The sequence below is a fragment of the Carcharhinus amblyrhynchos genome, chromosome 20, assembly GCF_965287045.1.
Source record: "Carcharhinus amblyrhynchos chromosome 20, sCarAmb.v2.hapA, whole genome shotgun sequence".
Classification (NCBI taxonomy): Eukaryota; Metazoa; Chordata; class Chondrichthyes; order Carcharhiniformes; family Carcharhinidae; genus Carcharhinus; species Carcharhinus amblyrhynchos.
Genome location: NC_137343.1, coordinates 52,251,911 through 52,276,511, shown reverse-complemented (window position 1 = coordinate 52,276,511; position 24,601 = coordinate 52,251,911). Strand labels below are relative to the sequence as shown.

Sequence of the window (24,601 nt, the reverse complement as noted above, 5' to 3'; positions counted from 1 at the left end):
TGCTCCAGTTTCCTCCTGAATCCAAAGGTGTGTGGGTTAGGTGGGTTGGCCATGTTAAATTGTCCCTTTGTTTAAGGGTATTAGCAGGGTAGATGCATGGGATTATGGGGACAGGGCCTGGGTGGGATTGTGGTTGGTGCAGACTCGAAAGGCTGAATGACCTCCTTCTGCGCTGTTGGATTCTATGATTGACGACTCATGAGACCTGTACACAGGACGAACAGCAACAGTGAGAGTAGCCGATGGGAAGTAAGAATCATGTCTAGAGTCAAACAGTGTAGAAAAGGCCTTTTGGTCCATCATGTCTGCACCGACAATAACTAGCACTGAAATTGTGCTAATCCCATTTTCCAGCACTTGTCCCATACTCTTGAATGTTTTGAGTCTCTCCAGTCATTTGTGTAATCCTTTTCCTGCTGTAAATATAACTGATATTATTATTCAACCCCAATCTTAACACCCGATAATCTGTTTTCAAATATTTCTTTGATCATTGTTCTGTACAGATATTGAAAAGGATAGGTGATGAACGGGTGATAAATCCTTGTTGAACTCCTTCTCCAATGTGGATGTGTTGGGCAGATGGAAAGAGCAGTGGCAGATGGTATTAGAACATAGAACATAGAACACTACAGCACAAACAGGCCCTTCGGCCCACAAGTTGCGCCGATCACATCAACACTTACCAATCTATAGACCTATCTATAACCCCCAATCCCATTAAACCCCATATACTCATCCAGAAGTCTTTTAAAAGACCCCAGCGAGTTCGCCTCCACCACCACTGACGGCAGCCAATTCCACTCACTCACCACCCTCTGAGTGAAAAACTTACCCCTAACATCACTTCTGTACTTTCCTCCCCGCACCTTAAATCTGTGTATTAACCTTAATAAGTACGAGGTGGTGCGCTTTGGAAGAAGTAACAAGACAAGGAAGCATGTAATGAATGGCAGGACACTGGGAAGCTCAGAGAAACAGAGGGATCTTGGAGAACTTATTCACAGATATCCTGAAGATGGCAGAGCAGGTGAATAGGATACTTAAGAAGACATATGGGACACCTGTTTTTATCAGTGTAGCATAAAGTATAAATATCTGGAGGTAATGTTGGAGCTATACAGTGTTGGTTAGGTCACAGCTGGAGTATTGAGTGCAGTTCTGGTTACCTCACTGCAGGCAGGATGTGATAGCTGTAGAAGGAGTACAGAGGAGATTCTCCAGGATATTTCCTGGGATGGAGCATTTCAGCTAAAAGAAGAGATTGAATAGGCTTGGATTGTTTTCTTTAGATCAGAGGAGCTGAAGGGAGACATGGTTGAAGTGTACCAGATTATGAGGGATATGGACAGGGTGAGTGGGGAGCAGTTATTCCCCTTGCTTGAGGAGTCAACCACAAGGAGGCATAGTTTTAGGGTGAGGGGCAGGAGATTCAGGGTGGATTTGAGAAAATAAATTTTCACTCAGTGATGGAAATCTGGAATGCACTGCCTGGGAACATAATGGAGGCTGGAAACCTTACAACCTTCAAAATAGACATCAATTGGAACAGCAACAAACATTGACAGAAGTGACGCATAGCTCAGTATCACTGAGAAATATTTATATTTACGCCAGGAAGAGAACTAGAACAGATGGAGGATGTAGCAAAGAAATAAGAACAAGGATAGCAGTGGAAAGAGCATATTTGATTAGGAGAGATGGTTGCTTCACATCTCTGAAAGCAACTTGTAAAGATTTTGATTTGGAATATTAACGTAGGATCTGGGACTTGAGACCTTACAGACACCATAAGAGAAAGGAGACCAACTTGCTAAATAGTTTTAACCTGTAGGTCTGGAGAAAAACAGGATCTGCTGAACAGAACAATTAACAAATGATAACATGCTATGGAGAGCGAATGAGCAAGCACATTTGTTGAAGGTAGTTAGGAAAAGGCAGGGAGAGAGTGGGAAGGGCATGTTTTAAGAGGAAAACATTGTAAGATACATTATGAAGGGAAGATTTCAAGGAAGCAGAGGAAGAGAATATCAATGCTGGATGACTTGAAAATTAAAGGACATTTATTGACAAATGAGAAGAGACACAATGAGAAAACTGTGATTCAAGAACCTGCCACTGAGTAGCCCATACATGGAGATGACAATGAGAATACTACTAATCATGCAATGATACCTTTCTTCTCCGCTCTAACCAAACTGATTCTGGTCTTGCCTTTCTTGAGGACATTCTCTCCTTTCAACAAGACAATGTCCTCCTAATCGGTACCGCTACTCCAGGTCCCCTTTATCCTTTTCTATCTCTTTTGAACACCTTGTATCCTTGCATATTTAGCATTGTGTTCTCACCAGTTCTAAGCATTGTTTCTGTAAGTGCCATTCTATCATATTGCCACATGGCTATTTGTGCTTGTAGCTCACCAACCTTACTGACCACTCCTCTGTGTGTTTCCACACAACATTCAAGTGATGGAGTGGGAGGAGGACAGTGATCGCGCTGAGTTGTGATGGTTAGAGTCGGGAATGCACTCTGGTCTCAGTGTGACAATGATGGTGATGGAATGTAACAATTATGAGAACCTAACACTCATGTTTGATTTCAGTGCTGTCTTTGTGGTTGAAATCCACAAAGGTAAACATTGCTGAGATCTGGAAACTGCGCGATGGGAGACTGCTGGACCAACATTCAAGTTTCACGACCCAACTGCTGGAGCTGATGTGGGACAGGATTGAGAGCCCAGTGAGCAAACTCTTGGCTTCACCAGTTGGGGAGGGTGGGATAGGGAGGGGGGGATGGAGTGTTCGAGTGGATTAGAGAAGGGATAGCTGGGATAGGCAGAGGATAGGGTGGGATGGAGAGGAAATAAGGTGGTATGAGGTGTGTGGATGTGCTGTGTGGGTACGTGGCAACCTGAACATTCCTGTACAAGCCGTGCACAAATAGACATTTTCAGTCAACCATGAAAAAATATGTACAGGCCCCACACACTTGAACAAATCTCCCCATCAGTCCAATTAAGAATTAGAGGGCATGTTGGGAGGGAGGGAGGGAGTGTGGAATGAAGAGGAGAAGAAGGAACAACAAAGAGAGAGACAGAACAGGGAATAAGTTTGGGAAGAGAGAATAGAACCCCTACAGTGCCATTCAACTCATCGAGTCTGCACCAACTCTCTGACAGAACAACTTAGTTAGCCCTTCTCCCCTGTCTTATCCCTGCAGCTCCACATATTTCTCATAGCTAATTAATGTACAGACCTTGGGACACTGAGGAACACTTTAGCATGACCAATCCATGTAACCAGCACGTCGGATGTGGGAGTAAACCGGAACACCCGGTGGAAACCCACAAATCACAGGGGGGAATGAGCAAACTCCACACAGACAGACTCAGATTGAACCCAGGTTCCTGGAGCTGTGAGGCAGAAGAGAGGGATGAAGGACAGGGTGGAACAGATCTGGGAGAGGCTCAGGATGACACAAGGATAGAATAATGACAGAAAAGATTGGGATGGAACAACAGTATTCATGGAGTGCCTCTAACATAATAAATGTATATAGACACACAGTCACATATACACACAGGAAGACATTTCTTGGAAGCATAAAAATACTCCATATCACAGCAAGAAATGTGAGCCAGAGGCCAAAACGTTGGCCAAAGAGGTAATTTTATGGAACTACTTAATGAAAAAAAAGAGAGTGCAGTGAAGAGGTTTAGGAAAGGAATTCCAGAACATGGGAAAGCACAGTCACCAGTAATGGAGCAGTCATTATGGGGAATGCTCAAGAGGGAAAAATTAGAGGGGTGCAGGTCTCTGGGAGAGTTACGGGGCTGGGTGTGAGATAGGAAGGGCAAGGCCATGCAGGGATTTGAAAACAAGGTGAAGATTTTAAAATCAGTGTGTTTGATCTAATGTAGGCCAAGGATCAGAGGGGTGAGAGGTCAGTGGTGTTAGGTTGGAGGCAGCAGAGATTTGGATGCCGTCATATTTATGGAGAGCTCAGTGAGGGGGAGCAGCTTGAGTGTTTTAGAATAGTCGCGTTGAAAAGAAAGAAAGACAAGCATGTGGCTTTCAGCAGCACGTATGCTGAGGCAGAATGGATGGTGGGGAGAGAATGAATTGCGGGGGGGGTGCCATGGTATGAGGGATATGGGGTGGATGAGTGGATAATGGGGTGGAAATATTAACCCAGTGCTGAGTTGGGAGCTTGCCATATGTGAAGCACAGCAAGCAAAGCCGTGCCAGAGTGGTGGGAGTGTCTCTCATTCAAAGCACGCAGTTCCTAACGGAGGGACCCAATATCAGGAAGGGGGAACCTGCTGAGTTCCACCCTCCCTATCGTGGCTGCCAAGCCCCCTAACCCTGCGCTGTCCCTGTGGGGGGTGTTTGATGGGGACAGTGTAGAGGGAGCTTTACTCTGTATCTAACCCCGTGCTGTACCTGTCCTGGGAGTGTTTGATGGAGACAGTGTAGAGGGAGCTTTACTCTGTATCTAACCCCGTGCTGTACCTGTCCTGGGAGTGTTTGATGGGGAGGACAGTGTAGAGGGAGCTTTACTCTGTATCTAACCCCGTGCTGTACCTGTCCTGGGAGTGTTTGATGGGGAGGACAGTGTAGAGGGAGCTTTACTCTGTATCTAACCCTGTACTGTACCTGTCCTGGGAGTGTTTGATGGGGGGACAGTGTAGAGGGAGCTTTACTCTGTATCTAACCCCGTGCTGTACCTGTCCTGGGAGTGTTTGATGGGGGACAGTGTAGAGGGAGCTTTACTCTGTATCTAACCCCGTGCTGTACCTGTCCTGGGAGTGTTTGATGGGGACAGTGTAGAGGGAGCTTTACTCTGTATCTAACCCCGCGCTGTACCTGTCCTAGGAGTGTTTGATGGGGGGACAGTGTAGAGGGAGCTTTACTCTGTATCTAACCCTGTGCTGTACCTGTCCTGGGAGTGTTTGATGGGGACAGCGTAGAGGGAGATGTATTCAGTGCCTGACCTGTGTGGTACCTGTGCTCAGAGAGTTTACACTTGCACTAGAGACACTTAGGCTAGTTACTAGTCCCAGGCTGCTGCGCTGGATGAAATAAGTCATCTTTACTCTCTGGAGCTTTGGATTTTCTCAGGGTGTTTGAATTAACTCTGGGGAGCAGCTGAATAATATTGAGTTAGAGTTATTTTGTTGTGTGCTCCATAGTCTGTGATGTTTTTGTACTCGGCAGGTGGAGTGTGTTCTGGAGTCTGTTCACTGTTGCTTCAGCCTGTTCTTGGACATTTACAGACTGGAGTGTAGCCACTTTGGGGATGTAGAGCTGCCCCTCTACACGTCCCAACTCCAACATCTCAAAGCCCTTTCGTGGCAGGTGAAAGCCAAACATCTGCTGTTCTCCTCTCTCGTTTCCTGCTTTGGAGCCAAGAAGGTTTGTATATTGTTGCTTGCTTGGGCTTTTCTGAGGAGCTGTAAAACATCCCAATCCATGTGTTACATCCACAACCCTGTGAGCTTGCTCATCATTGGACTCGTTACTTCTGACTTGTCCAGTGATTTCTTCCTGTCTCTGATGATCATTTCCCTTTCAGGTTATCTTCCCCACTGCCCCAGATCCCACCCCACCCCACACAACACCACTTTTCCAAATTAGACCAGAGTTTCCATCACCAATCATTGTTCTTCCTCCCCTGGAGCTCCATCCTGCCAATGCACCCCCCACCCCAGAGTGGTGATCCCACCCCTCGTCCTTCCCTCTACCTGGCAGTACTGCCATTGCTGTCTTTCCCAACTCCCTGCAGCATGACTGGGGCTGGTAATCCCATTCACCCTGTCTAATCTCCTGACTGTGTTGTGCCTTAGTCTTATTCTCAGACATAGAGAATAGCCCCTTGCGTGAGGGGGGCAGAGGACTGTCTTTCGGAGGGAAAGAGGGGGCTGGAATTTGTGGGCTATTTGTTCAGTCTGCTGCTTTTTCTGATGAAGGGTTTTGCTCCCAGGTGTTGGACGATTATGAGGAGCTTCCCAAACATTTATTGAACTGTCTTATGACAAAGCACTTGTGCTCACCGGCCTCACACCTCTACAGGACAATACTACAACAACATAGGTTGGAATGCACCTTAACCCAGGTATCGCTGTCTGAACAGGAGCTGGCAGAAAGCTGGGCCCAGCTGTGGCTGGAGATACTGACTGAGGCATTATCCTCCGACCTCCCGGTTTTTCAACAGAATGCAGCCAATTACTTCCTCGTACAGACACTGCAGATCTTTCCAGCATCTTTCCACATACTTTCCAGGGCTCTCAATGGGCATCACCTTGGCTGGATCACCCTGTTAAGTGCTCAGCAAATCAATTATGGATCGCTGCCCATGGACAGTGACACTTTGAGAAAACTGAGGGCATCCCTACATTGCCTGGATGACCATGTTCGCCTCCTTGCACTCTCTCTACTATGCATCAGCCCTAAAACCAGCCAAGCATTGAGCCCAGAGGACCTGAGTCTGCTGAGAGAGTTCTTGCCCCTCAACTTGAATTGCAATTCCTCTTCATTCAGACACTTGCTTCAGGCCAATGTGAAGAAAGCCCTGGTGAGGATCAGAGATAGCTGTCTTCTGCATTTTCGTACACAGAGAAGATTGCAAAGCAATAGGAAGACAGGGGAAAGTGTCCGAGAACCGCCCGCCATTCTATCTGAGGGTGTTGGTAAGTCATACTTGTTACTACTCACTGTCACTTCTTTTTAAAAGTTTATTTATTCATCACAAGGAGACTTACATTCACAGTGCAATGAAGTTAGTGTGAAAATCCCCTAATCGCTCCAGCACCTGTGTGGATACACGTGAGGGAGAATTTATCATGACCAGTGCATCTAACCTGTATGTTTTTGGACTGAGAGGGGAAACCGGAGCACCAGAGGAAACCCACATAGACACAGAGAATGTGCAGACTCCACATAGACAGTGACTCAAGCCAGGAATTAAACCCAAGTCCCTGGCGCTATGGGGCAGTAGCACTAACCACAGGTGTTGTCAATGTTGACTTCATTTTCAGAAGGATGGGTGGAAACAGGTGATGTAGTCTGAGGTCTTCCACCTGGACAGCATCAACTAAACAATAACTATCTGCCTTTATATAGTGTCCTTAATGTTATAAAATGCCCCAAGACACTTCACAGGAGTTTATCAAACAACATTTGACACCAATTCATATAAGGTGATATCAGCCAAAACCTAGGTCACAGCAAGAGAGGAGGAAAGTGAAGTGCAGAGGCTTAGGAAGAGATTCCAGAGCTTTAGGGCATTGGGAGGTGATTAAAATCAGAAATGCTCAAGAGGCCAGAAGACACAATTATCGCAGAGGAGCAGCACGGTAGCACAGTGGTTAGCACTGCTGCTTCGCAGTGCTAACTGCGAAGGGAGTTAGCACTGCGAACTCCCTTCGCAGGGACCTGAGTTTGATTCCTGTCTTGGGTCACTGTCTGTGTAGAGTTTGCACATTCTCCTCATGTCTGCGTGGGTTTCCTCTGGGTGCTCCAGTTTCCTCCCACATTGTGGGGTTGGAGGAAATTCCAGCAGATGGAGAAGGTCAGAGCCATGAGGGATTCGAAAACAAGGATGAAAATTTTAAAAATGTAGGTGTTGTTTGGCCTAGACCCAATGTAGGTCAGTGGGCATGGGGTGAGGTAGAGAACAGGTATTATGGATGACCTCGAGTCTGGGTTATTGGTGTTCTTTGAAGAAGTCATACATGCTATAGTTAAAGGGGAACCGATGGATGTGCTGTACTTTGAGTTCCAGAAGGCAATTGTTGAGATGCCAAACCAAAAGAGATTGCAGAAAATAATCGCTCATTGTTTAAGGGGTAACATATTGGCATGGAACGAAGATTGGCTAGCTAACAGGAAACAAAAGTAGGCATAAATGGGTATTTTTCTAGTTGGCAAGTTCTAACAAGTAGTGTGCTACAGGGATTAGTGCTGGGACCTCAACTTTTTACAATTTACATAAGTGACTTGCAAGAAGGGCATGGTTACTAAAATTGTCACAAAACAGATGTGAAGAGGACCTAATGAGGCTACAAAAGGATATAACTGGGTTAGGAAAGCAAGCAATAACCTGGCAATGGAGTGTAATGTGGGAAAATGTGAAATGGTCTATTTTGGCAGGAAGAACAAAAAGAAGCTTATTATCTAAATGATGAGAGACTGCAGAGCTCGGAGGCACAGAGGGATCTGGGTGTCTGAGTGCATGAATCACAAAAGGCCAGTATAAAGGTATAGCAAGTAATTATGGAAGTTAATAGAATGTTATCATTTATTGTGAGGGGAACTGATTACGAAAAAAGAAGAGTTATGCTTCAGTTATTCAGGGTATTGGTGAGGTCACATCTAGAATATTCTGTACAGAATTGGTCTCCTTATTTAAGGAAAGATGTAAATGATTTAGGAGCAGTTCAGAGAAGGTTTACGTGATTAATACCAGTTTTGGCGAGTTGTTTTATGAGGAAATGTTGGAGAGATTAGGTTTATATCTTTTAGAGTTCAGAAGAGTAATAGGTAAAGCTTTGTCCAAAGCAAAGGATTGCTGCTGAGGGCTAGTGACAGGGTGGATGTGGCGAGGATATTTTCTCTAGTTGAAGAATCTAGAACTAGGGGCCACTGTTTAAAATTAGGGGTCGCTCAGGTAAGAAAGAAATGAGAATTTTTTCTCTGAGGATTGTGCCTCTCTGGAATTCTCTTCCTCGAAAGGTGATGGTAGCAGAATCTTTGTTTTTAAGGTAGAACCAGATAGATTCTCGATTGACAGGAAAATGAATGATTTTTAGGGGTTACAGTTAGACAGGGAGATGGGGTTGAGATCAAAATTAGGCATTTATAATCTTTTTGAATGAAAGAGCAGGTTTAAAGAGCTGAGCAGCCGACTCCTGCTCCTAAGTTGTATATTTACCTGTACATTCATGTGCCAGTAGATTGATGTATTTGGTTTTACAAAAAACATTTGACAAGGTTACTACACAAGAGGACAGCTGATGGTGTAGGTAACATGGTGACATTTTAGCATGGATAAAAGATTAATTCACTACAGAAAACACAACGGGGTTAATGAGTCATTTTTGGTTGGTGAGCTGTAACCAGTGGAGTGTCACAGGGATCAGTGAAGGTCCCTCAACTATTTAACATCAATGTCTGGGTAGAAAGAACCAAATATGTGGTTGTTAAACAACAGTGCTAATTATTGTGCCACCACATGCCTCCCTGGATAAAAATTATCAGGCCCTGTACACACCCCCATTATTATCACACAATCCCCTGTACACACCCCATTATTATCACACTATCCCCTGTACACACCCCATTATTATCGCACTATCCCCTGTACACATCCCCATTATTATCACACTATCCCCTGCACACACCCCATTATTATCACACAATCCCCTGTACACACCCCCATTGTTATCACACTATACCCTGTACACACCCCCATTATTATCACACAATCCCCTGTACACACCCCATTATTATCACACAATCCCCTGTACACACCCCCATTGTTATCACACTATACCCTGTACACACCCCCATTATTATCACACTATCCCCTGTACACACCCCATTATTATCACACTATCCCCTGTACACACCCCATTATTATCACACTATCCCCTGTACACACCCCCATTATTATCACACTATACCCTGTACACACCCCCATTATTATCACACTATCCCCTGTACACACCCCATTATTATCACACAATCCCCTGTACACACCCCCATTGTTATCACACTATACCCTGTACACACCCCCATTATTATCACACAATCCCCTGTACACACCCCATTATTATCACAAAATCCCCTGTACACACCCCCATTGTTATCACACTATACCCTGTACACATCCCCATTATTATCACACTATCCCCTGTACACACCCCATTATTATCACACTATCCCCTGTACACACCCCCATTATTATCACACTATACCCTGTACACACCCCATTATTATCACACTATCCCCTGTACACACCCCATTATTATCACACAATCCCCTGTACACACCCCCATTATTATCACACTATCCCCTGTACACACCCCCATTATTATCACACTATCCCCTGTACACACCCCCATTATTATCACACTATACCCTGTACACACCCCCATTATTATCACACTATCCCCTGTACACACCCCCATTATTATCACACAATCCCCTGTACACACCCCCATTATTATCACACTATCCCCTGTACACACCCCCATTATTATCACACAATCCCCTGTACACACCCCATTATTATCACACTATCCCCTGTACACACCCCATTATTATCACACTATACCCTGTACACACCCCCATTATTATCACACTATCCCCTGTACACACCCCCATTATTATCACACAATCCCCTGTACACACCCCCATTATTATCACACAATCCCCTGTACACACCCCATTATTATCACACTATACCCTGTACACACCCCCATTATTATCACACTATCCCCTGTACACACCCCCATTATTATCACACTATCCCCTGTACACAACCCCATTATTATCACACAATCCCCTGTACACACCCCATTATTATCACACTATCCCCTGTACACACCCCATTATTATCTCACAATCCCCTGTACACACCCCATCATTATCACACTATCCCCTGTACACACCCCATTATTATCACACAATCCCCTGTACACACCCCATTATTATCACACAATACCCTGTACACACCCCATCATTATCACACTATCCCCTGTACACACCCCATTATTATCACACAATCCCCTGTACACACCCCATCATTATCACACTATCCCCTGTACACACCCCATTATTATCACACAATCCCCTGTACACACCCCATTATTATCACACAATACCCTGTACACAACCCCATTATTATCACACTATCCCCTGTACACACCCCATTATTATCACACTATCCCCTGTACACACCCCCATTATTATCACACTATCCCCTGTACACACCCCCATTATTATCACACTATCCTCTGTACACACCCCATTATTATCACACTATCCCCTGTACACACCCCATTATTATCACACTATCCCCTGTACACACCCCCATTATTATCACAATATCCCCTGTACACACCCCATTATTATCACACTATCCTCTGTACACACCCCATTATTATCACACTATCCCCTGTACACAACCCATTATAAGAACATAAAAAACATAAGAAATAGGAGCAGGAGCAGGCCGTCTGGCCCTTCGAGCCTGCCCCACCATTCAATAAGATCATGGCTGATCTGTCGTGTCTCAGTTCCACATTCCCGCCCTCTCCCCATAACCCTTAATCCCCTCGCTTATCAAAAACCCATCCACCCGCGTCTTAAAAATATTTAGCGAGGCAGCCTCCACCACCTCAACGGGCAGAGAATTCCAGAGATTCACCACCCTTTGAGTGAAGAAGTTCCTCCTCAACTCCATTCTAAACCGCCCCCCCTTTATCTTGAGGCTGTGCCCCCTAGTCCTACTGTCCTTTCTGAGCGGGAAGAGTCTCTCCACCTCTATCCTATCCATCCCATTCATCATCTTATATGTCTCAATGCGATCTCCCCTCATTCTTCTAAACTCTAACGAGTACAAGCCTAGTTTATTCAGCCTCTCTTCATAGCTCAACCCCCTCAACTCTGGTATCAGCCTAGTAAACCTCCTCTGCACTCCCTCCAAGGCCAAAATATCCTTGCGTAAGTACGGCGACCAAAACTGCACACAGTACTCCAGCTGCGGCCTCACCAATGCCCTATACAGCTGCAGCAAGACCTCCCTACTTTTATATTCAATCCCCCTCGCTATGAAGGCCAGCATCCCATTCGCCTTCCTGACCACCTGCTGCACCTGCAGGCTGGGTTTTTGCGACTCATGCACAAGGACCCCGAGGTCCCTCTGCACCGTCGCCTGCTGCAGTTTTTCGCCACGTAAGAAATAGTCCTTCCTACCATTATTCCTACCAAAGTGGACCACCTTGCACTTGCCAACATTAAATTCCATTTGCCATTTCCTGGCCCATTCGCCCAGCCTATCTAGATCCTTCTGCAGACTCTCCACACCCTCCACACAATTTGCCGTTCCCCCAAACTTGGTGTCATCAGCAAATTTCGACACCATACACTCGGTTCCCTCCTCCAGATCATCTGTACACACCCCATTATTATCACACTATCCCCTGTACACACCGCCATTATTATCACACTATCCCCTGTACACAACCCATTATAATCTCACAATCCCTCTGTATACACCGCTATTATTATCTCTCAGCCCTCCGTGTGCACCTCCTTTATCACACATTCCCAACTGTGCACATCCCCATTATCATCTCTCAATCCTCTATACACACCCCAATTAAAACCACACACCCCCATATACACACCCCCAACCCTTATTACCACACAATCCCCTGTACACACCCCTTTATTATCACACAATCCCCTGTACACACAGGGTTGAGGGGGCGACCTACCAGTGGTAAGCCACGGTGACCGGATCTCCAGCACTGAGTCCATCCCTGTGGCTTGGAAGGGAAACGGGGAGAGCAAGAGAGCAATAGTTATTGGGAACGCGATGGTTAGAGGGACAGATAGGAGGTTTTGTGGCAGCAAAAGAGACTCACGGATGGTATGTTGCCTCTTGGGTGCAAGAGTCTGTGATGTCTCGGACCGTTTTTTCAGGAGCCTTAAGGGGGAGGGGGAACGCCCACAAGTCGTGGTACACATCAGTACCAACGATGTAGGTAAGAGAAGGAACATGGATTTAAAACAGGAATTTAGGGAGCTAGGATGGAAGCTGAGAACCAGGACAAAGCATGTTGTCATCTCTGGTTTGTTGCAGGTGCCACGTGCTAGTGAGTTAAGGAACAGGGAGAGAATGCATATTAACATGTGGCTGCAGGGATGGTGTTGGAGGGCCTGTTTCAATTACTTGGATAATTGGAGCACGTTCTGGGGAAGGTGGGACCTGTACAAACAGGATGGTTTGCACCTGAACCAGAGGGCCACCAATATCCTGGGAGGGAAATTTGCATTGGCCCTTCGGGGTTGTTTAAACTAATTTGTCAGGGGGATGGGAAAATGAGATGTAGTCCAAAAGCCAGTGTTGAGGGTCGCGAGGTACTGAGGAAGGTATCAAGGTCGCAGGAGTGTACAGGCAGACAGGATGATGGGTTGAAGTGAATCTAATTCAATGCAAGGAGCATCAGGAATAAGGTAGGTGAACTTGGAGCGTGGATTGGTACTTGGGACTATGATGTTGTGGCCACACTGCGGACCCCTGCTTGATTGATTGTTTATTTGTTGCAGCTTTTGTAGAGTGGCTGCTGGAGCTGTGTGTCACATCTCTGTTACCCAGTCTGAACTACCAGAGGAAGAGGACAGCTTTACTGTTAATGGAAGCTCTACTAGAGACCTGCACAGACAGTTGGAGCCCGATGAAGAAAAAAGGACAGCCACCTCGTAAGGATCTGGAATCATTTTTGTTGGTTGGGAGAAGGGAAGCTACTCCGTTCCCTTTGAGCAGAACTTAGCAGCTTCAGGACGTGAAGCCACTGCTTGTTTTTGTGCTAAGCGTGCTGCTGAGCATCTTCAAGCTAGGCACCACCTTAGGTACTCTCTGTATACACACAGCATCACTTAAACTTCATCTTCAGGGTCCACCTCTGTGTGATCTTGTGAACTTTCTGAACCAGATTGTCTTTTCCATTAGCCTGTACCCTGGGATTAGATATCTATATTCTTTCGGCTGCATCTACTCTGCTGTCCTCATTGAGGCTACTTGGTTTCCCTGGTTTGTATCAGGTTCTCCAGTGATTAAAAGCAGCTTTATTCAGACCCTGTCCTAAACCCTGAGGCTGAACCAGACCCTTCACAACCTCGCAATTCCGTTCACCTTGGGGCCAAGATTCCTACCCAGTAGCAGCTTGTTTAAATGAAAAGAGATTGCAGAAATCTGGGCTACAGAAGGATCTGGATGTCCTGGTACATGATTCACAAAACATTACTATGCAGGTACAGCAAGTGATGAAGATGGCAGATGAAATGTTGGACGTTAAATGCAAGGGGAATTGAGTATACAAGTCGGGAAGTCTTGTGGCAGGGCATCTGGAGTACTATTTACAGTTTTGTCACCTTAGTTAAGAAAGGATATAATTGCATTAAGTAATTCAGAGACTGATTCCTGGGATGAATGGGTTACCTTTTGAGGGAAAGTTGAACAGTTGGGCTCAGTATCTATTGGAGTTTAAAAGAACGTGAGGTGATCTTATTGAAACGTCAGATCCTGAGGGGACTTGACAGGGTAGAAGCTGAAAGGATGCTTCCCCTTATGGAAGAGACTAGAATTAGGGTACGAGGAGAATTGTCTTCTCTTGAGGGCTGTGAGTCTGTGGGATTCTCTTCCCCAGAGTGCAGTGGAGGCTGAGTTACTGAATATCTTTAAGCTGAGTAAGGAAAATTATTGATGAACAAGGATTCAAAGGTTATTCGGGGTAGAAAGTAGAGTTGAAACCACAATCAAATTAAGCATGATCTGATTGAATTATGGAGCAGAATGGAGGGGTCAGATGGCCATAATAGGTATGTTCAATTGTTCTTCCCCATCAGCAAGATGGGAGCACGGTGGCACAGCACCAGGGACCTGGGTTCAGTTCCAGCCTTGGGTCACTGTAGAGTTTAATGTGGAGATGCCAGCGTTGGACTGGGGTAAACACAATAAGAAGTCTTACAACACCAGGTTTAATCCAACAGGTTTATTTGGTAGCAAAATCCACTAGCTTTCGGAGCGCTGCCCCTTCGTCAGGTCAGTGGGAGTTCTGTTCACAAACAGGGCATGTAAAAACACAAACTCAATTTACAAAATAATGGTTGGAATGCGAGTCTTTACAGGTAACGACGTCTTCATGGTACAGACAATGTGAATGGGGAGAGGGTTAAGCACAGGTTAAAGAGATGTGTATTAACAACATAAGAAATAGGAGCAGGAGTAGGCCATCTAGCCCTTCGAGCCTGCCCTGCCATTCAATAAGATCATGGCTGATCTGAAGTGGATCAGTTCCACTTTCCCGCTTTCTCCCCATAACCCTTAATTCCCCTGTCTATCAGAAACCTATCTACCGTGACTTAAATATATTTAGCGAGGTAGCCTCCACCACTTCAATGGGCAGAGAATTCCAGAGATTCACCACCCTTTGAGTGAAGAAGTTCCTCCTCAACTCCATTCTAAACTGCACCCCCCCCCCCCCCCCCCCCTTATCTTGAGGCTGTGCCCTCTAGTCCTGCTGTCCTTTCTGAGCGGGAAGAATCTCTCTACCTCTACCCTATCCATCCCCTTCATTATCTTATACGTCTCTATAAGATCCCCCCTCATCCTTCTAAACTCCAACGAGTACAGACCCAGTCTATTTAGTCTCTTTTCACAGTCCAACCCCCTCATCTCCGGTATCAGCTGAGTGAACCTCCTCTGCACTCCCTCCAAGGCCAAAATATCCTTGCGCAAGTGCGGCAACCAAAACTGCACACAGTACTCCAGCTGCGGCCTCACCAGTGCCCTGTACAGTTGAAGCAAGACCTCCCTACTTTTATATTCTATCCCCCTTGCTATAAAGGCCAGCATCCCATTCGCCTTCCTGACCACCTGCTGCACCTGCAGACTGGGTTTTTGCGACTCATGCACAAGGACCCTCAGGTCCCTCTGCACCGTAGCATGCTGCAGCTTTTCTCCCTTCAAATAGTAATCCCTCCTACTATTATTTTTGCCAAAGTGGATAACCTCACACTTGCTAACATTGAACTCCATCTGCCAGTGCCTCGCCCACTCACTCAGCCTATCCAGATCCCTCTGCAGACTCTCCACACCCTCCGCACAATTTGCTTTTCCACTCATCTTTGTGTCATCAGCAAATTTTGACACCCTACACTCAGCCCTCTCCTCCAGATCATCTATATAAATGGTAAATAGCTGAGGCCCCAGCACCGATCCCTGTGGCACTCCACTAGTTACCAACCGCCAATCAGAATAGCACCCATTGATACCAACTCTCTGCCTCCTATTAGACAACCAATCCTCTACCCTGTCTCCATTGTCTCCAGACAGGATATTTGTGAGATTTTATAAGCCCAGGTGAGTTGTGGGGGTTACAGATAGTGTGACTATGAGCCAAAGATCCCGGTTGAGACTGTCCTCATGTGTGCGGAACTTGGCTATCAGTCTCTGCTCAGTGATTCTGCGCTGTCGTGCATCGTGAAGGCCGCCTTGGAGAATGCTTACCCGAAGGTCAGAGGCCGAATGCCCATGACCGCTGAAGTGTTTGCCAACAGGAAGGGAGCAGTCTTGCCTGGTGATTGTCGAATGGTGTTCATTCATCCGTTGTCGTAGCATCTGCATGGTCTCCCCAATGTACCATGCTTCGGGATATCCATTCCTGCAGAGTATCAGGTAGGCAACTTTGGCCGAGTTGCAAGAGTGTGTACCTTGTACCTGGTGGATGGTGTTCTCGCGTGAGATGGTGACATCCGTGTCGATGATCCGTCTTACAGAGGTTGCTGTGGTAGGGATGAGTGGTGTCAAGGTCACTGTTCTCCTGAAGGCTGGGTAGTTTGCTGCGGACAATGGTCTGTTTGAGGTTCTGCGGTTGTTTGAACGCAAGAAGTGGGGGTGTGGGGATGGCCTTGGCGAGATGTTTGTCTTCATCAGTGACATATTGAAGGCTCCGGAGAAGATGCCATAACTTCTTCAGTCCGAGGGAGTACTGGACGATGAAGGGTACTCTGTCCACCATGTCCCATGTTTGTGCGAGGAGCTCGGTGCGGTTTTTCGCTGTGGCTCATAAGAACTTTCGATCTATAAGTTGAAGCCTTCACAAGGTGAAGCTTTCCATTGTTTGCTGGAGCAGACGAGTGAAGGAGCAGAGAGACAGCTAAGATTTTACCTGTTAAAAACCAGTTTAAAATAAGTTTAAAAGCACTTTGTTCTTTGTAGAACTGTTTAAAGCATTTATTTATTGTATTTACTGCTTTAAGAATTCTGAGGGAGTGGTTAGCAGGCAGTTGTGGGCCATCAGATTTAAATCAGCACCAGGTTTAAAAGGAGGCCTGGCGTAGACAGCGGGCAGCGTCTGAGCGGGCAGCGGAGTGAGAGGGAAGCAGAGTGAGCTACTAGGGCTTAATATCAAAAAGGGCTGGAAGGAAAAAAGGCCAGGTGAGTTCGTTTGAAAAACAAAAAAAACAAAAAAAAACAAAAATTTTTTCAAAACTACTACAGTGAATAATGGAGGGGCATGTGATGTGTGGTTTCTGTATGATGTGGGAACTGGTGGACCCTAGGGTTCATCCCAGTGACCATGTCTGCAGTAAGTGCAGGTTGCTGGAGGAGCTCCAGCTCAGGGTAAATGAGCTGGCCTCTGAGCTACAGACACTGAGGCTCATCAAGGGGAGAGAGGGTGCCATTGTCAATGGGGTGCAAGTGACATCCACCCCCCCTAGACTGGCTAACTCTAAGGGTCAGGGACAAGAGGGGGCTACTGGGAAGAGGAAGGGGGGTGAGGAGCGGAGGCCTCAGCCTCTTAATCTGCATAACAGGTTTGAGGTTCTTGCTTCCAAGTTGGACGAGAACGAGGCAGGTGAGGTTGGTGAGCAAGCTGCACACGGTACAGTGCTGCAGCAGGACATAGGCAAAGAGAAAAGGAAAAGGAACGTACTAGTTATTGGGGATAGTGGGGTGAAGGGTATTGACACTGTCCTTTGTCACAATGACAAAGTGCACAGAAGGGTGTGTTGTCTGCCTGGTGCTCGGGTACGGGATGTCGCAGCTGGGCTGCAGAGGAACCTGGAGTGGGAGGGTGAGAATCCGGTCGTTGTGGTACATGTGGGTGCCGGCGACATAAGCAAAATGCAGACTGAGGATCTGGGGAGGGAGTATGAAAAGCTTGGAATGGAATTAAAAAGTAGAACCGACAAGGTGGTTATCTCTGGGCTACTGCCTGAACCGTGTGCAGATGGGCGTAGGGTTGACAGGATTAAGGAAGTGAATGGGTGGCTCAGGGATTGGTGTGGGAGGAATGGGTTTGAATTTATGGGGCATTGGCACCAATATTGGGGTAGGTGGGACCTGTTCGGGAGGGATGGGGTTGGTCTGAACCGTGCTGGGACTAGAGTGCTGGCGAATCGAGTAAAGAGGACTGTAGACAGGGCTTTAAACTAATTATGGGGGGGGAGGGTGTGAGGGTAGGTGACCTTACGAGGTCTAAAGTTAAGGAGAGTGTACGTGTAAGGGAAGAGGCCGAGGATGTCCCAATAATAGAGGGAGTAGGGGGCGTGAGTATACTTGGTGGCGTTGCGGCAAATAGGGTCCAGGTGAAGGCTGGGATGAAAGCGCTTTATCTGAATGCACGAAGCATTCGGAATAAAGTGGATGAGCTGGTGGCGCAGATCAACACAAATGGATACGATCTGGTGGCCATTACAGAGACGTGGCTGCAGGGTGACAGGGACTGGGAGCTGAATGTACAGGGCTATCAAGTGTTTAGGAAGGATAGACAGGAGGGAAAAGGGGGGGGGCGTAGCTCTGCTGATTAAGGATAGCATCACGGTGGTAGCAAGGGATGATATTGGAGCCAAGGAGCAGAGGGTGGAATCGTTGTGGGTGGAGATTAGGAACAGCAAAGGGAGGAAGACGCTGGTGGGTGTCGTCTATAGGCCCCCGAATAATGATCTGGAGATGGGGCGGGCTGTTAACGCGCAAATAAGTGCGGCGTGCAGGAATGGGACGGCCGTAGTTATGGGGGATTTCAATCTGCATATTGATTGGTCGACCCATGTTGGACGTGGGGGGCTCGAGGAAGAGTTCTTGGAATGCTGCCGGGATAGTTTCCTCGAACAGTGTGTGTTGGAGCCGACGAGGGAGCGAGCTATCTTGGATCTGGTGCTATGTAATGAAGCGGGTAGAATTAGGGACCTTGTGGTGAAGGATCCTCTTGGGGAGAGTGATCATTGTATGGTGGAGTTTCTGGTGCAGATGGAGGAGGAGAAAGTGGGTTCCCGGACACGCGTCCTTTGTTTGAATAGAGGGAAATACGGTAGGATGAGAGAAGAATTGGCGAATGTGGACTGGGAGAGCGCGTTGGAGGGAGGGTCTGTTAAGGAGCAGTGGAGGATCTTTAAGGAGATCTTTCTTGGTGCTCAACGGAAATTTATTCCGATGGTCAAAAAGGATAGTAGGAGGAGAGGTAATAAGCCGTGGATAACAAAGGAGGTGAAGGAAAGTGTTAAACTAAAAGCGGAGGAATTTAGAGTAGCTAAGAGTAGTGGGTGAGAAGAGGATTGGGAGAGGTTTAAATGTCAACAAAGATTGACAAAGAAGTTGATAAGGAATGGTAGGAGAAACTATGAAGCTGGGCCAGCGCTTAATATAAAAAAGGATAGCAAGAGTTTTTATAAATATATAAAAAGGAAGAGGCTGGCTAGGGTGAATGTTGGTCCTTTAGAGGATGAGAAAGGGGACCTAGTGGTAGGGGATGAGGATATGGCTAAGGTATTGAATAACTTTTTTGTTTCTTTCTTCACGGAGGAGGACGTGAATAATTTGCCGGGTGTTAGCGATAGAAAGGTGGTAGGACTGGAGGGTCTTAATGACATTACTGTTACTAGAAAGGCAGTGCTCGACAGACTGGAGGGGCTGATTGTGGACAAGTCCCCAGGACCGGATGGAATGCATCCGAGGGTTCTGAAAGAAATGGCGGAGGTGATAGTGGATGCCTTGGTGGTTATTTTCCAAACGTCGCTGGATTCCGGGGAAGTGCCGGATGATTGGAAAACGGCTAATGTTACGCCGTTGTTTAAGAAGGGTGCCAGACAAAAGGCGGGGAATTATAGGCCGGTTAGTTTAACATCTGTGGTAGGTAAAATGTTAGAATCTGTCATTAAGGAGGAAATTGCGAGGCATCTTGAAGGGAATTGCTTGATAGAGCAGACGCAGCACGGTTTCATTAAAGGGAAGTCGTGTCTGACAAATTTACTGGAGTTCTATGAGGATGTGTCTAGGGCGGTGGATAGAGGAGAGCCGGTAGATGTGGTCTTTCTAGATTTTCAGAAAGCGTTTGACAAAGTGCCTCACAAGAGGTTATTGCAGAAGGTCGAGGGACATGGAGTTGGGGGTAGGGTGTTAGCGTGGATAGAGGATTGGTTGTCAAATAGGAGGCAGAGAGTGGGAGTCAACGGGTGCTATTCGGATTGGCGGATGGTGACTAGTGGAGTGCCCCAGGGGTCGGTGCTGGGGCCTCAGCTTTTTACCATTTATATAGATGACCTGGAGGAGGGAACCGAGTGTAGAGTGTCGAAATTTGCTGATGACACCAAGATTGGGGGAACGGCAAATTGTGCGGAGGGTGTGGAGAGTCTGCAGAAGGATCTAGATAGGCTGGGCGAATGTGCCAGGAAATGGCAAATGGAATTTAATGTTGGCAAGTGTGAGGTGGTCCACTTTGGTAGGAAAAATGGTAGGAAGGACTATTACTTACGAGGCGAAAAACTGCAGCAGGCGACGGTGCAGAGGGACCTCGGGGTCCTTGTGCGTGAGTCGCAAAAACCCAGCTTGCAGGTGCAGCAGGTGGTCAGGAAGGCGAATGGGATGCTGGCCTTCATAGTGAAGGGGATTGAATATAAAAGTAGGGAGGTCTTGCTGCAGCTGTATAGGGCATTGGTGAGGCCGCAACTGGAGTACTGTGTGCATTTTTGGGCGCCGCACCTGCGCAAAGATATTTTGGCCTTGGAGGGAGTGCAGAGGAGGTTTACTAGGCTGATACCGGAGTTGAAAGGGTTGAGCTATGAGGAGAGGCTGAATAAACTGGGCTTGTACTCGTTAGAGTTTAGAAGAATGAGAGGAGATCTCATTGAAACGTATAAGATGATGAATGGGATGGATAGGATAGAGGTGGAAAGACTCTTCCCGCTCAAAAAAGACAATAGGACTAGGGGGCACAGCCTCAAGATAAAAGGGGGGCGGTTTAGAACGGAGTTGAGGAGGAACTTCTTCACTCAAAGGGTGGTGAATCTCTGGAATTCTCTGCCCGTTGAAGTGGTGGAGGCTGCCTCGCTAAATATTTTTAAGACGCGGGTTGATGGGTTTTTGATAGGAGAGGGGATTAAGGGTTATGGGGAGAGGGCGGGAAAGTGGAACTGAGCAGCGACAGATCAGCCATGATCTTATTGAATGGCGGGGCAGGCTCGAAGGGCTAGATGGCCTACTCCTGCTCCTATTTCTTATGTTCTTATAAGTTGAGCACCATTTCCTGTTCTTATGACGGCAACTTCCAGTGTCTGGAGGTGTCTGTCACGATCCTCCTCATCTGAGCAGATCCTGTGTATACGGAGGGCTTGTCCATAGGGGATGGCCTCTTTAATGTGTTTAGGGTGGAAGCTGGAGAAGTGGAGCAGCGAGAGGTTATCCGCGGGCTTGCGGGACAGTGAGGAGCTGAGGTGACCGTCCTTGATAGAGATGCGTGTGTCCAAGAATGTAACCGATTCCGGGAGTAGTTCATGGTGAGTCTGATGGTGGGATGGAACTTGTTGATGTCATCATACAGTTGTTTCAGTGATTGTTCACCATGAGGCCAAAGGAAGAAAATGTCATTGATGTATCTAGTTTATAGCATCGGTTGAAGATTCTGTGCAGTGAAGAAGTCTTGTTCGAACTTGTGCATGAAGATGTTGGCATATTGAGATGCAAATTTGGTCCCCATGGATATTCCGTGTGTCTGGACAAAGAACTGGTTGTTGAAGGTGAAGACATTCTTGTCCAGGATGAAGCGGATGAATTGTAAAATTGCATCTGGAAATTGGAGTTGTCGGCATTGAGTACTGAGACAACTGCAGCAATGGCATCGTCGTGGGGGATGTTGGTGTAGAGCGCCGAGACATCGACTGTGACGAGGACTGCTCCTGGTTCAACTGCTCCATGTGTGCTGAGTTTTCGTAGGAAATCCATAGTGTCATGACAAGAGCTCGACGTAGCCGGAGAGGTTCTCGCAGAGGGTCCCATTGCCCGATACAATGGGATGGCCGGGTGTGTTTGCCTTGGGCGATGGGACTCTGTCAAGGGCATCCTGAAACCCATTGAACAAAGAACTCCCAGCTTTTGTCACGACACTACAGACTTCCTACAGAAACTCAGCACACACGGAGCAGTTGAACCAGGAGCAGTCCTCATCACAATGGATGTCTTGGCACTCTACACCAGCATCCCCCACGATGATGGCATTGCTGCAACTGCCTCAGTACCCAATGCCAACAACTGCCAGTTTCCAGATGCAATTTTACAATTCATCCGCTTCATCCTGGACCACAATGTCTTCACCTTCAACAACCAGTTCTTCATCCAGACACACAGAACAGCCATGAGGACCATATTCACACCTCAATATGCCAACATCTTCATGCACAGGTTCGAACAAGACCTCCACCGCACAGAATCTTCAACCGATGCTACACACTAGATACATCCTTTGGTCTCATGGTGAACAATCACTGAAACAACTATATGATGACATCAACAAATTCCATCCCACCATCAGACTCACCATGGATGCATCTCTACCGAGGACGGTCACCTCAGCACTTCACTGTACCACAAGCCCACGGATAACCTCTCGATGCTCCACTTCTCCAGCTTCCACCCTAAACAAGTTAAAGACTTCCCTGGGAATTATAGACCAGTGAGTCTTACTTCTGTAGTGGGCAAGGTTTTAGAAAGAATTATTAGGGATAGGATTTATAGTTATTTGGAGAGTAATGAATTGATTAGAGATAGTCAGCATGGTTTTGTAGCGGGAAGGTCGTGCCTTACTAACCTTATTGAGTTCTTTGAGAAGGTGACCAAAGAGGTGGATAGGGGTAAGGCAGTAGATGTGGTATATATGGATTTTAGTAAGGCGTTTGATAAGGTTCACCATGGTATGCTTCTGCAGAAAATGCAGATGTATGGGATTGGTGGTAATTTAGGTAACTTGGATTGGTTAGCAGATAGGAGACAGAGGGTGGTGGTTGATGGTAATTATTCATCATGGAGTTCGGTTACGAGTGGTGTGCCTCAGGGATCTGTTTTGGGGCCACTGCTGTTCGTAATCTTTATTAATGATCTGGATGAGGGTATAGTTGGGTGGATTAGTAAGTTTGCTGATGACACCAAAGTCGGAGGTGTGGTAGATTGTGAGGAAGGGTGTCGAAGTTTGCAGGGTGACTTGGACAGGTTGCAGAGCTGGGCCGCGAGGTGGCGGATGGAGTTTAATGCGGAGAAGTGTGAGGTAATCCATTTCGGTAGGAATAACAGATGTGTTGAGTATAGGGCTAACGGGAGGACTTTGAATAGAGTGGAGGAGCAGAGGGATCTAGGTGTATGTGTACATAGATCCCTGAAAGTTGGGAATCAAGTAGATAAGGTTGTTAAGAAGGCATACGGTGTCTTGGCGTTTATTGGTAGGGGGATTGAATTTAGGAGTCGCAGCGTCATGTTGCAACTGTACACAACTCTGGTGCGGCCGCACTTGGAGTACTGTGTGCAGTTCTGGTCCCCACATTACAGGAAGGATGTGGAGGCTTTGGAGAGGGTGCAGAGGAGGTTTACCAGGATGTTGCCTGGTATGCAGGGGAGGTCCTATGAGGAGAGACTGAGGGATTTGGGGTTGTTTTCACTGGAAAGAAGGCGGCTAAGAGGGGATCTTATAGAAACATATAAGATGATTAGAGGTTTAGATAGGGTGGATGGTGATAGCCTGTTTCCTCGGATGGAGAAATCTAGCACGAGGGGGCATGGCTTTAAATTAAGGGGGGGTAGTTATAGGACGGATGTCAGGGGCAGGTTCTTTACCCAGAGGGTGGTGAGGGACTGGAATGCCCTGCCTGCTGCAGTTGTAAATGCGCCTAGTTTGGGGGCGTTTAAGAGATTGGTGGATAGGTTTATGGACGAAAAAGGAGTGGTTTAGATTAGTGGGTCAATGTTTTTTTTTAAAAATAAGACTGGTCGGCGCAACATTGTGGGCCGAAGGGCCTGTTCCGCGCTGTAATGTTCTATGTTCTATGTTCTATGTTCTAAAGAGGCCATCCCCTACGGACAAGCCCTCCGTATACACAGGATCTGCTCAGATGAGGAGGATCGCAACAGACACCTCCAGACGCTGAAAGATGCTCTCATAAGAACAGGATATGGCGCTCGACTCCTAGATCGACAGTTTCGACGTGCCACAGCGAAAAACCGCACCGAGCTTCTCAGAAGACAAACACGGGACACGGTGGACAGTACCTTTCGTCGTCCAGTACTTCCTCGGAGCAGAGAAGCTACGACATCTTCTCTGGAGTCTTCAACATGTCATTGATGAAGACGAACATCTCGCCAGGGCCATCCCCACACCCCCACTTCTTGCGTTCAAACAACTGTACAACCTCAAACAGACCATTGTCCATAGCAAACTACCCAGCCTTCAGGAGAACAGTGACCTTGACACCACTCATCCCTACCACAGCAACCTCTGTAAGACGGATCATCGACACGGATGTCACCATCTCACGTGAGAACACCATCC

The 24,601-nt window shown here is 46.9% G+C and overlaps 1 protein-coding gene across 5 annotated transcripts in view; it reads left to right on the top strand.

The window, feature by feature from the left end:
- LOC145356032 (tRNA (32-2'-O)-methyltransferase regulator THADA) overlaps positions 1-24,601 on the top strand; it is a 177,160-nt gene that overhangs the window by 37,825 nt on the left and 114,734 nt on the right. For all 5 annotated transcript variants that reach the window (XM_080208620.1, XM_080208618.1, XM_080208617.1 and 2 more), the window contains exons 9-12: positions 2,603-2,739; positions 5,217-5,414; positions 5,983-6,688; positions 13,338-13,490. In XM_080208620.1, the coding sequence (XP_080064746.1) occupies positions 2,603-2,739; positions 5,217-5,414; positions 5,983-6,688; positions 13,338-13,490 (1,194 nt within the window). The remainder of the gene's footprint in view (positions 1-2,602; positions 2,740-5,216; positions 5,415-5,982; positions 6,689-13,337; positions 13,491-24,601) is intronic.